The sequence below is a fragment of the Vombatus ursinus genome, unplaced genomic scaffold (genome assembly GCF_900497805.2).
Source record: "Vombatus ursinus unplaced genomic scaffold, bare-nosed wombat genome assembly UNPS02014825.1, whole genome shotgun sequence".
Lineage (NCBI taxonomy): Eukaryota > Metazoa > Chordata > Mammalia > Diprotodontia > Vombatidae > Vombatus > Vombatus ursinus.
Window position 1 is genome coordinate 3,115,852 of NW_020954603.1, and position 13,557 is coordinate 3,129,408.

The 13,557-nt window shown below is 47.6% G+C and overlaps 1 protein-coding gene across 1 annotated transcript in view; it reads right to left on the minus strand.

The window, feature by feature from the left end:
* Positions 1-1,750: 1,750 nt before the first annotated feature.
* AGBL4 (ATP/GTP binding protein like 4) overlaps positions 1,751-13,557 on the minus strand; it is a 790,143-nt gene continuing 778,336 nt past the window's right edge. The window contains exons 11-12 of the mRNA XM_027837968.1: positions 5,552-5,648; positions 1,751-1,871 (exon numbers count right to left, since the gene is read on the minus strand). Of these exons, the coding sequence (XP_027693769.1) occupies positions 1,751-1,871; positions 5,552-5,648 (218 nt within the window). The remainder of the gene's footprint in view (positions 1,872-5,551; positions 5,649-13,557) is intronic.

The window sequence follows — 13,557 nt, forward strand, 5'->3', positions numbered from 1 at the left end:
CAATGTTTAAACACCATCATGCAAGAGGAAAACACTTAAAAGGAATTTCTCTCTCAATTTCTATAACTAACTTGGAACATCTTCCACAGAAATACAGGGCCATCGGCCCAACAGGAGCTGTCCACAAATGCAGCCTGAATTCAAAGGCCCCCCTCTCCAAGCCCCACCCTGCTTCCTGGCACGTCTCCTAGTCCGTGTCTCTGTGAGGTCATTTTAATTATCGGCTGTCACAATTACTCATCTTGCTGCTTACCCAGATAGGGAGCCGCCAGCAGCCGCTGAGGCTACATTCATCATACTAAGGCACTTTTCCTGGCAGAAAAAAAAGACCCAGCACTTAAGCCCTACCACCTTGGGAAGGAGGATGGAGAAGGGGACTTTGGATTTTTTGTTGTCATTCATCTCTCTCCTCCAAACATGGCACAGGGGAGGGGTATGTGGGAAGGATTGTTTCTTCTCCTGTTCTCCAATCTTTTCCAGTGACAATCCCTTCCCACCCCCACTGCCACCCCCATTCTGCCATGGAATACAACCAGTGCGGTATGGATACAGGCACTGGTGCCAGACCCCGTCTGTGCTAAGGTTATGCATAGATCTCAGGATACTCAGCGACAGACAAGCAACAAGAGAGCTGTTGGAAGGGCCCACCAATCTTGGATTCTCGTTTGAAATCATCTTCCCAGGGAACTCAGTAGCAGCTTTCAGGGGAGCATTTGCTGGGGGGAAGGGAGCTTCATGCTAGGGTGCTCCATCTAGAAGTCAACAAAGCCGCCGTAGCCAGCATCCTTTGCTTAAGAAACTAACAATTCATAGCAACATATACAACTTTTAAAAAGCTCTGGAAGGAAAGGGGAAAGTTTGATCCATTGACCCACTGGATAGCTACTCTGAGGGACATGCCCCATCCTTGTCTCTCTTACCCCACTAAGGTAGCCAGGTCAGCTGAGCTGGGAGGACAGACAGGCAGCAGCAGCTGGAGCCATTAGCCCTAAGAAGGATGTCAGCCTCTCTCTGACTCTGCTGAGGCCTTTAGGAAGGAGAGAGGAGTGAGGAAAGCCACAGCTTCTGGGCCAGTATTTGCTTTGGGCTGACCCATTGTCTTGTGACTACAAAGCTGTATGTTATAGAAAGAGGGAGGCCCAGAGAGTTGGATGAGACTTCTGTGTGCAGCTCTGGGGATTGTGGGTCATCGTGCTACAGAAAATATCAGTTGAATTCCATTGGTTTAGCAGCAAATGGGCCCAAGATCTGCATTCAATTTATTATCAGTGAAAGGAAAAGTCAGGAGTAAACTTCCACCATATCTGTCCAAGTGTAGGACATAGTTTGGTTTATATAAAACCCGAGTGTGGCCTGTAATCCCATTATTTTTCAGTGTATGTTTATTTGGTATATATACATATGTATGTATATATGTGTCTATAATAAGTATATATGTATATAAATATACACATATACATGTATGTAAGTATACACATACATACATACATACACACACTCCTTTCTTGCGTCAGGTATATAGCTTTTCTTTTTGGTTGGCTGATATTTGGATCAATATAGAAATTTGTGTGTCCTTTCCCCACCCCCTTCAATTCTCCCCTTTCTTTCCAGGCCACTTTTCGTTTCAGAAATCCTCATGTGGGAAATGAAGGAGGGCTTCTCTCTCCAGACCCTCCTTTGTGACACTCTCGCCTCTGCTGGCTCGGAAGGGTGACCCCTCTCCCAACTCCTGCCAGCATCCTCTGCATCTTTATGAAGACTGGGAGTGGTCTTTGTGATTGAAAGAGCTCTTCTTGTCTCCTCTGAAGGCCGAGTGGGAACCTGTTTGGGCTCGAACATGTGAGTACTTGAAGGGAGGTGATCTTTCCTTCCTACAAAAGGGAACAAATCAGAGAGAAAAGCATGACCCAATGATTGAGGGCACCAGGCTGAGCTTGGAACCAGACTGAGCCTGGAACCAGACCTCTGGATTGGCTGCTAGAACAGTGTGCTGCAAGTGGGGCTGCATTCATAGATTTCTAACTCGGAAGGGTTCTGAGATGGAAGGGACCTTAGAACACAGGAAGCTGGTGCTGAGAGGGGTTTTATTGTAGGCAAGGGCACCGCCATCAATCGCCCAGGCCCTGAACCTCAATCCTCACTTGCACTTACCCCATATATTCAATGTGGCTGAGCCTTCTTACCTTCTTAGACCTCCATAGCATCTCTCATTTTTCTCCCTCCTCTCTTCTAACACTGCCACCACCCTGACATGAGCCCTCATCATCATTCTCTCACACTTTGACAAGTGAAATAACCTGGAGGTTGGTTTCCCTCCTCACTCCAGTCCATCCTGCACTTAACTGTCAAACCGATCTTCCCAAAGAGTAGATCTGATCATGCTACACTCCCTGCTCAATAAAATCCACATGGTAAACATTTCATCAATGTTGAATGAATAACCAACTTAGAAGATAGAATACAGAATGCCCAAGTTGGTAGGGACCCTAAGTCACAGAACATGAAATTTTCAGTACATTGAAATATCCATCAATCTTTCTGTCTTTTCATGCTGATCTGGGCTGGAAGAATGACTCAGTGACTTTTTATTAGATTTCCCCAGGCAAGATAAGAACTTGAACTTGTGATTGGGCTCTGATAAGAGAAGAGGGTCAGGGGAGTGGAAACTGATTGCAGTAAATCTAGAACCCTAGAGCTGAGCACACTACTTTTTCATCACCCTCTTTTTCTTTATAAAGAGGTGGTGGGAAAGCAAGAGAATGAAAAGTATGATAGACTATAGAAGAGAAATACACAATTAATGGTTACAATTGTAAATGTGAATGGCATGAATTCAATCATAAAATGGAAGAAGATAGCAGAATGGGTTAGAAAACAGAATCCAATAATATATTGTTTGCAGGAAACACATTTGAATATAAAGCTCTACACAGAGCTAAAATAAGAGACTGAAGCAAAATCTATCATGCCTCAACTGAAGTAAATATTTAGCACAACTCTGACCAATCTAATGAACAACAATTCCAGAGGTCCAGCAATAAAGCATGCTAATCACCTCTTGGCAGAAAGGTGAGGGTACAGAATGAGACATATATTTTTATGCATGGCCAATGGAAGAATTAGTTTTGCTTAACTATTGCATATGTTACAGGAATTTGTTTTTTATTTTCTCTCTTTTTTTTCCAATGGAGGAGGTGGGAAGAAGAAAAAGTTAGTGCTTGTTCACTGACAAAAAAGTAAAATTAAAGTTACATTGAAATTGTGTTACAGTTCCTGATGCTCAGAATGACCTATTAGGTTAGTCTGGGAAGCTAAGGACAACAAAAAGGTTTTGAGGGTTTTTTTTTAAATCTATATTGGGAGGGGAAAGGAGGATCAAAGGAGAGAGAAGACCTTTAAAGAGGATGGGATGATGACAACAGGAAGAAGGAAATGCTGCTCATTTTTTTCTTCTTGTTTTCTTGGTCAAGAAGGACCTTTGTGAAGGACAAAAATGAATAACAGGGGATAGCCAAGATAAGGAAGGAGATGGTGAGAAGCACCCAGATGCCCTGATGAGTTCAAGTCATCTGGCCCAGATGAGGGACATCACTGGGTTCTAAAACAAAGAGCAATGGGAAATGGGAGAGGTCCTAAGGAATGGAGAAAGAAAATTTCTTCAGAAAACTGAAGAAGACAGTGCCTGCAGACTCTGGACTGGGGAGCTCGGCTTTGGTTCTTGGGAAAACTCTAAAACAGATCATTCAAGAAAACAATTGGTAAACCTTGAGAAAGGAAGTGGGGATTGCAAAGAGCCAACAGGGCTTCCTCAGGAACAGGCCATCCCTGACTCGCCTCATTTCCTTTGGGGACAGGATTACTGAACTTTCTAGGAATGGAATGGTAGAGGCAGTTTATCTCAATTTAAGCAAAGTTTTTATAATGTATCTCAGACGATTCTTGTGTACTAGAGTGGAAGTTCCTTGAGGACAGGGACTGTTTGTTTGACTTATGTGTTTTTATCTCCAGGGCTTAGCAGAGTATCCGGCACACAGTAAGTGCTTAATAAATGCTCATTGGCTGGTTGACTATCCAATGTGGGCAAATTGGTAGTACCATTCGATGACTCAGAACTGGTTGGAAGGCTGGTGGACTCAGGATGGTTGGACTCAAAGGGTAGGTCTTAGTAATTCAGCTTCATTGTGGCAGGAGTTCCCTGGGGCTTGATGCTTGGCCCTGGGTGGCTTGACATTATTTTTTAATCAGATCCTAGAATGCACGCTCATCAAATCTGAATTTGGGTGGGAGTCTCACCTCTGATTCTTCCTCGGTTTGTTGTATTGGGCATGTTGCTTTCTGACTCTGGGCCTGAATTTCTTAATTTGAAAAATGAGGGTGATATTCAGAACATCTTTGTTCCTACTTAGCAGTGACAGATTCAGAGCTGGACACCACCCCATTTTCCAGATGAGGAACCTGAGGCCAGTTACCAACCCCAGCTGCCTTTCTCGGCACTGGCCCAGGTACTGGTGAAGATGGCCTATGCTGCTGACACAGGTGGGGTGGGGTAGTGGTTACTCTTCTCCTTGCCTCCTGGCCCAGCTCTCGGGCAGTTCCAAGGAGCTGTGGTCCCCTGGCCCTCCCCAGCCCCCCAGATGTGCCAGGCACAGGGGTTGCCATTGACATCTCATAATTATCAAGAGAGATGGGAAAAACAACAGCAGAGATGAATTCTTAGGCGAAACACATACTTATCTTTAAAAATCTGAAGTGTTCCCTGTCCTACCATATGCTTCTTGGGGGAGGGGGAAGGAAAGAGGGGACAGTCCCAGCAGAAGCCACAGGGCCAGACCCCAGCTCCACCTCCCTGCCAGCCCTGAGGGCAGTGTATGTGCTGAAGCCCAGGCCTGGGGAAAGAGCAGGGGATTCTGTCTCAGCCTCCAGAGGCAGAACTGGGGGTGGGACCTGAAGGCAGAATCATGGTCAAAGGAGGCCATGGAGTCCAACCCCTTCATTGTACTCAGGTAAACTGAGGCCCAGGGAGGGTAAAGGCAAGAACACAATAGGATTATGGATCTGGAGCCAGAAAGGTCCTGAAGAGTCATCTGTTTCAACTAATGTTACAGATGAGGAAACTGAGGCTGTTATATTTTGCTCCAGATCACACAAGGAGTCAGCAAAAGAGGGCAGATCTGAACCCAGTTCTGCTGAGCCCAGCAGCAGACCATGCTCCTATTTCCAACACTCTAACTTTTTTTTTCAAAGCCCTCTCCTCCCCAGAGCCGAGGGGGGCGGAGTAAGGGTCACTGTTCCCCTCTTCATCATCATAGTTACAACAGCAATTATCATCATGATCCCTGACACTGACAGAGCCCTTTAAGGTCTCCCCATTGGACCGTGAGCTCCCTGAGGGTAGGTCCCCAGCACTTAGCATTGGACCTGGCCCACAGGAAGGGCTTAGTAACTGAATGCTTGTTGTGATGGCCCCTCTCCTCTCAGGGCTGGCCACGCCCAGGCCGATGCCATGGGTCAGAGCAGACCAGGCTGACCCCCTCTCTACGTGCTCCCTTACCTGAGCCTGGGCATGGGAAAGGACACTTTCTCCACGATGGGGTTCAGGCGATAGTAGTCCATGAAGGTCCGAGCCACGTTCCGCCCCAGCTTCATGTCTGAGTGTTCTCTTGTTAAGGAACCTTTTAGAAAAAGAGGTTTCAAAGGAAAGGCAGAGCCGTGGACGGGGTTGGGGCTGCCCGGCCCACTGAGCATGGGCAGACTCGGGCCCAGCAGTTTGGTCTGAGCTACTGTGCCAATCACAGAATCACAGAAGCTGAGAAGTGAAACGACCCTCAGTGGTCTCTAATCCAATCATCTGCCACATCTCTGATAAGTGGTCATCCAGCCGGAGATCAAAGACCTTCCGGGAAGAAGCCCGCTCCACCTGGGAACACGTCTAACACACAGGAAGGTCCTCCCGGCATCAAACCTAAGTTGGTCCATTTTCAACTTCCTCTCTAACCCATCCCCCCCATGCCTCTGCTTCTGCCCTCTGGGGCCAAGGGAACAAGGCTATATGTCATATATACAACAATACTTTAAATACTGGAAGGCACCCTGAGCCTTCTTTTCTCTTGCTAAACATGCCCAGTTCCTTCAACCTGAGTATGTCAGGAAGGCTCAAGGCTCTTTCCCATCTTAGTTGCCTTTCTTGGGCCATCTCCAGTTTACCAACATTGTTCCTAAAACATGGCACCCACAACTGGACACACATCCTCCAGATGAGGCCTGGCCTGGGCACAGGACGGAACAACCTCCTCATCCTGAGACACTGTGACTTCCGAAATGCAGCCAGAATTGTTAGGGGGTGAGTTCCCTGTCACTGGAGGGTTTTTAGGCCTTACCCAAAGCTACTCACAGGGAAATGCATCAGATTCTGAGGATGAAGACTCTGGGATTGATGATATCCTCATTTCCTTCCCCAAACATTCTCCTCTTCTTTATCTTGGGCCTCGCTCACTCCAGGCTTAAAAGGTCTCCTAGCCACGGAAGCTGTTGCTTCTGTCTCCCCTGTATCTTAAATCTTTTTCCAAAGACAGGTTGTTTTAATTGAAAATGTTCTCTCCATCCCTCCCCCTCACTGCCCCCACTTTCCCCAACAAACAGACCCATTTGCAGTAAATAAATTTTGTGCGAGGCTTTCCAAGCTGCAGGAATAAATAACTGGGAGCTGGGAGCAGAGTGCAGTGGGGGGCAGTCACAGCCAGTATTTAGGCCCTGCTGCGAGACCATAACCTTTAGTTTTTGCACTAAGCTCAGCCAAGATGGCAACTCCCCAAAGCAGGGCTGGTTCAGGGACACTCCAGGGCTCACCCAAAAGGGGTGAGAGCCAAGATATCCAGGATTTGGGGGAGGCAGGTAGGCAGACATTCATATGGGGGGGGCACTGGGTCCCTTCTTCTGGGCTGTGGTGCAGACAGCCCTGGGCCTGGAGTCAGGGGAAATCCGGGTTTGAGTCCTGTCCACTTGCCCAGGTATCTCTGTGGCCTCAGGTGAGCCCTTGGTCTCAATGAGCCTTAGTCTCCCCATCTGCAAAATGAGGATAATCATACCAAGTAGCACACACCTCCCAGGGCCAGAGACAAGGCTATAAAGAGAACAGGAATGTGCATGTAAATGGTGGCTCCAATTAATCCAAGCCTCGGAAACAACACTGGCGTTCAAGTCTCTGAACCAGATTTCAATCCCTGGGACTGTGCCCAAGGCCCCAGTCTCCTCCTTTGTAAAATGAGGGAGGGGCTGAACTAAGTGTTCTTGAATCCCTCCTCTGCCTCAGACATTCCCTGATTCCATGATCTAGAAGTCCTAACACAGATGACAGACTGAGAGGCCACCAGGACATCAGAAGCCCTCCACTTTTACACCCTCATTGAACAGATGAGGAAACTGAGGTTCAGAGTAGGAGAAATGACTTGCCCAAGGTCACTAGGTTTCTTTCCCTCCTCCTAACCCAGTGAACCATATTTGGCTAAGATACGAGCTGGGGTAGGGGGCCGGAGCTGTTAAAGAAATAGAGAGATAGATGATAGATAGAAAGATAGATAGATAGATAGATAGAAAGACAGATGATAGAGAGATAGATACAGAAAGACAGGTAGACATTAAATAGGTTAGAGAGAGAGAGAGAGATGATAGCAATAGAAAGAGAGAGACAGGTACACAAAGACAGAGATTAGAATTAGATCATAGATAGATGGTAAATAGAAAAGTGGATGACAGAGATAGATAAGCAGATAGATAGTATTTATTAAGTGGCTACTATGTACCAGGCACTGGGCTAAGCCCTGAGGATACAAACATAAGCAAACAAGACAGTCCCTGCCCTCAAGAAGCTTACATTATTCTAAAGGGAGAAGACCACATAGAAAGGGGAGCTGGACTGCAGCAACGGCCTCCAAACTGGTCTCCCTACCTCCAGCCTCTCCCTTCTCCTACCTATCCACTCAGCTGCCCAAGTAGTTGGCCCAGTGTGGGCTCCGCCCTAGACAGGCGATTGTCCAAGCCCATTCTCTGCCTCTCCCGTGAACCCAGAGTCTCCTCAGCCTGCCGTGTGAAGCCCTCCACGACCTAGTTCCCACCTCCTTTATCTGACTCCGTCCGTCCCCAGCGTGATTTCTGTATTCCAGCCAAACTGCATCTCATCTTATCTTTCTCTTTCCCACTTCTGTGAATTGCCAACAGCATTCTCCATGCCAGCATAGGGCCTTCCTGTCCTCATCTACCCTGAATAATAAGAGTTCACCTTTGTTGAGGGCTTCAAAGGTGGCCGAGCACTTTCTTCACCCTCTAGGAGGAAGGTATGCTAGGATTAGCCCATTACAGAGAAGGAACTGGCAGCGCTCAGCTGTGAGTGGTTCGCCCAAGGTGACCCCTCTAGGATCCAGCTGAGGAGGGACTTCCAGCCAGGTCTCCCAGCTACAAGGCTAGGACTCTTTCCACTACAGAACTCATTGAGAGCCTTCTCCTTCTGATAGGCCCAGCATGGTGTCACTTCTTCCAGAAAGCTTTCCATGACCCTCAACTGGAGCAGCCCCAGAGCTTATGGATAATGAGGGGATGGGCTGGGTGGTCTCTAAGGTCCCTTTGAGTTCAAAAGCCAATCTATGACCCCCCCTCATTTTACTGATGGGGAAACTGCTGGCCGCCACCCACCAGGTGTGGATGAACTGCACAGAGCCTGGCATATAATGAGTGCTTAAAAGGTATCTATTACTGGCTGACAGCTTTGAGATCTGAGTTCCGAAAACACGGTCTCCGTAAATATTGTCTCAGCAATTTTATGCCTATGAACATTTAGACTCTGCCAAGCAGAGCAGGCAGGAGAAAGGGGCTTTAGAACAGGGAATGTCAGGTGGGAGGGGCCTTAGAACAGAGAATGTCAAAGCTGGGAGGGGCCTGAGAACAGGGGAGGTCAGAGCTGGGAGGGGCCTTAGAACAGGGGATGTACGAGCTAGGAGAGCTTTAGAGATTATGGGGGAAACTGAGGCCCAAATAGGGAATATAATTTGTCATTGTCTTCCTAATGACAAATCCAGAATTCGGTCCCCTCCACCACTTTGCCTTCTGTATGCAAACTGTTTTTTTTTAACCTAAGAACAGCCCATACACATGTTCACACGCATCACACACATACATGTGTTCACACATATACGCATGTTCATATACATGTTCATGTTCACACACCTACACACATGTGTCTGGCTCTATGACCATCTGTATAGAGGAGTTCCCTGTATGGAATCTCCCTGCACTGAGGCAGAGGGCAGCTCATTTATGTCCCTGGGACACAAAGACCTTGAGTGATTTGCTCAGGGTCACACAATCAGGATGTATCAGAAGCACGTCCTGCTGCTTCTAAAGACCAGTTCTCAAAGTACTCAGTTTTGTTACCACTCATCCATTAAGCGATTAAGTAACTAAAAACACTGTGTTTGATATAAAACAAAAGTGTGTCTGAAACAACAATAAAGGTCCTCAGCTCAGTGCCAGGCTTACAGTAGGTGCTAAATAAATGCTTATTCCCTTTCCCCTTCCCTGATCCACACAATCTCTAGACACAAGGGAGATGGCATAGTAACTATTGGCCTCTATGATTCCTCTGCTTTACGCCAGAGGGAAGCAGTGAGACCAAAAGAGGGTCACTGTACGGAAGGACTTCGGGACCACTTGGGGTCTTCAAGCAGAGGGCGGATAACAGAGCACTTGTTGGATGCGCTCCAGTGGGGGTTCCTTTCTGATATAAGTAAAAATCCCTACCTCGGGGGTCCCCTCCAGCTCTCAAATTCTGTCCCTCTGTAACATCCAGAAAAAAGTCCTGCCCCAAAGTGGCCTGGGTTGCCTGAGGAGGTAGTGAGCTCCCCATTGCTAGACATCTCCAAGAAGACTCTGGCTAACAACCCATCAGGGTGTGCTGTAGCTTTCTAGAGCCCCTTGATTCTAGGTCAGTGATATCCAGTGGGGCTGATGCCTCTGAGGCCTGCCCAGCTCTGGGCCTCAGACTCTCAGTTCCTAGACCTGCTGAGATGTATTCTCCTAGCTTTCTGCTCCCCCCAAAGCAAGAAAGTGGAAATCTCACAGGGAAGGACTCTGAGGAAAGAAGAGTGTGAGCCTAGTAAGAGTGTTGGGCTGGAAGGCTCCCTAAGGATCATTAGGTTCTCTTTATAAAGGAGGAAACTGAGGCAGATGCCTTGGCCAAGGTGACAAGGCTAAGATGGAGCACAGCTGGGCTTAAGGCCTTGGACTTAGAGCCAGGGCTCAATAGCAAGCTCGGCTTACGGGCCTGTCACCTCCTTTTGCCTGATGTCTCCTTTTCATCAATCACATTCTAGATGGGGGAAGAGGGGGCTGTCATCTGGCGCCCCATGCCCTCCCCCAGAGACAAGCCAGGGCCCTGAGCCTAGCTGGGTCTCATTACTTTACAAAGAAGCCTTTTCCTTTAGGACTGGAGATCGGTGTTCGAGGTCATTTGGGCTCTGCCGTTTATTAGTGATATGACCTTGGGCAAGGTCAAGGCCTGGGTTCCCTCCTTTGCCAAGGGATGGGGTTGGACCATTTGGTCTCAGGTTTCCCTGCCTCCTGAGTCCAGAAGACAGCCCTGGTCCACACCTGTAGCCCGTCCCAGCCCCTGGTGGCATGCAGGGACCTTCTCTCACTCCCAGAAGCTGCCACCTTGGCCCTGGCACGTAGGACCTGCCTCTATGCCAGCCCCACTTCAATCAGCAAGCTGCCTCCTCTGCTAGGTGTCCTTGGGGTGGAGACAGTATTTACAGCCCATCTGTCTGTCTCAAATCCACTTCTTACACAAGAGGGACGTTCATCTCTTCTCTTCCTCATTCTTGATGCCTCCCCACCCCTGCCACTTGCAATTTGACATCCTCCGCTAGTCCTTTTCCCATCCGCAGTTCTCTATGACTTTGGAAATTGACTCTGTCTTCCCACCTGGGCCCTGGCTCCATAATTGATGGCATTTTTAGTTAGCTCGGCTCGCCTCCTTCTAACGGCCAGAGGCCGCTCTCCTGCTGCGTGGGAATATATTTTTAGAATTTTCAACTGATATGAAGAAGAAAAAAAAATCCAAGAATAAACACTGGATAAATATTTGCCCATCAGCACAGTGGGAGAGGCCAGGGAGAGGTGAGAGAGAGAGAGAGAAGCAGAGGAGAAACAGAACAGAAAGACAGAGATAGAGGATAGAGAGAAAAGGGGGGAAGGGAGAGAGAGGAGAGGAGAGGCAGCAAACAGAGAGGGGAGAGAAAGAGAAGAGAGTGAGAGAGAAAGGAAAGGACAAAGAGAGAGAGAGAAAGACAGAGAAACAGAAGGAAGCAGAGGAGAAACAAAACAGAGAGAGAGAAGGGAGAAGGAGAGGGAGAGAGATGAGGGAAGAGAGAAAGAAAAGAAGAGAGAGAGATGGAAGAGGAGAGAGAGAGAGACAGAGAGAGAGAGACAGAGGCAGAAAGACAGAGAGAGAGAGAGAGAGAGAGAGAGAGAGAGAGAGAGAAATGAGCCTTCTTTCTGAAGGTGATTTCCTCTTCCCATCTTCTAATTTGTTCTATCAGAATCTGGCTCTTAGAGTCAAAGACTCTCTGACATCTTATCAGAGGATCATCAAGTTTTAGAAACAAAATCTTAGACTGCTAAGAGTACCAAATCTTATAAACAGACGCACAGAGTCATCCGATCTAAGGAACATAAAATCTTCAGCTCACAGGATCCCGGAGTCTTAGAATGATGGAATCACCAAGTTCACAATGAAGCTAGGAACGCTGAATCTGAAAGTGGCTTGGCCTGGCCCCTAGCCCGGGCTCAGGATGCCTCTGGTAGGGCTTTCCCCGCTTAAGGTGCTGGGAAGCTGTTCCTGGGAGGTTGTGAGGAGTTGGAATGGAAGCACCTCAGAGAGACTGTGAGGCCAGAGGAGATGGTCTGTGACTGGATCCTGTCCGCTAACCAAGCAGTGAATGGGAGGCTCAGGGATTGGTTTTGTCACTGAAAGGGGGGGCGTCTTCCTCAAGACTTCATCATCCTCAGCCTTGGCCCTTCCGCCATTTTATTTTTTGGCTGCACTCACGGTCGGATTTCATCTGTGGCACTTGGTGAGAGACGATGCTATTCGGGGAGCGGTGCTGGCATCTCTTCCCCATCAAGGCTACGCGGCCCAGAGAAACAGGCCTCACGCCTTGGCCTCTGCACTTGTTCCTTCTCATTGTAGGTGAAGGCATTAGAATCTCTGACCTTGTGAGTGTGGAAAGGTCAGGAGGGCATCTGGGCGTCTTGGCATTTCAGAGACTTGGTTTGCATCCAGTGAAGCTTTGATGTCCCGAGGAGCCAGGGGCCACCTTCAGGAATGGCCTGCAGAACCCAGACCAGAGGGAGCTGCAAAGGGAACTCATCCCAAAGTGATGCTGCCTTTGCATATGGGCTTGGTGGGACAAACGCTCTGCAGGCATTAAGCTAAGCTGGAGGCTTTTCCCTCCAGAGAATGAGATGGTTCCCAAAGTATTAGGAGAAATGTTTGTTCTTTTGCCCCCTATATGTTTGAGGTAAATATCCCTTTGTAAAAACTAAATGATGTTGTGTAATTAAATGGAACTGAGGTATAATCAATCACTCTAGTCACTGGTCCCCAGTAGGGGGGGATGTAGGGGAACACAGCTGATGGGGTCTTGACTTGATGATATTTAAGAAGAGATACCTCCGAATTAGGGCAGGTAGGTGGTGCAGTGAATAGAGCCTGCAGTCAGGAAGATTCACCTTCATAAGCTCAAATCTGGCCTCAGACACTTACTAGCTATAAGTCACTTCAAACTGTTTGCCTCAGTTTCCTCATCTGTAAAAATGAGCTGGAGAAAGAAGTGGCAAACCACTCTAGTATCTTTGCCAAGAAAACCTCAAATGGGGTCATGAAGAGTCGGACCCATCTGAACAGCAGCAATACATCTAAATTCCTAAGGGTGCCCTAGAACCCTGAGGGACAAAGGTCTCAGTCTGGTCTTGGAAAAGTGACGCCAGAGCACACTTACACAAATCAGATAACCAAACAGTAGAAAAAAAGTCTTAGACTCACAGAATCTTAGATTCTCAGAATTATAAAATCACCAAATCTTAGACTCACAGAAACATATAATCTTGGAATCGCAGAAACTAAGACATCAAATCTTAGAATCGTAGAGTCACCGAACTATAAAAGCAAAGTCATCGTGTTTTAGAACCAAAGACCTAACAAATCTTGGACGCTAAACCTTAGAATCATACAATCTATAAAAATCTCAGAAATAGAGTGCTATTATCTCGGAACCAGAGTCACAGAGGCTTAGAATTAGAATTCACTATGGTTGCGGGTTGTGTCAGTTCATTTTTCTGGCACTAGGTGGCTCAACGGACAGCGTTGGACTTGGGGTTCAGGAGCTCTGAGCAGATGCTTAACGAGCTGTGTGACCAAGGCCAGTTACTTAGCCGCTCTCAGACACAGTTTTCTCATCTGCAAAATGGGGATAATAAAAGCTCCTTCCTCCCAAGGTCGTTGTGGGG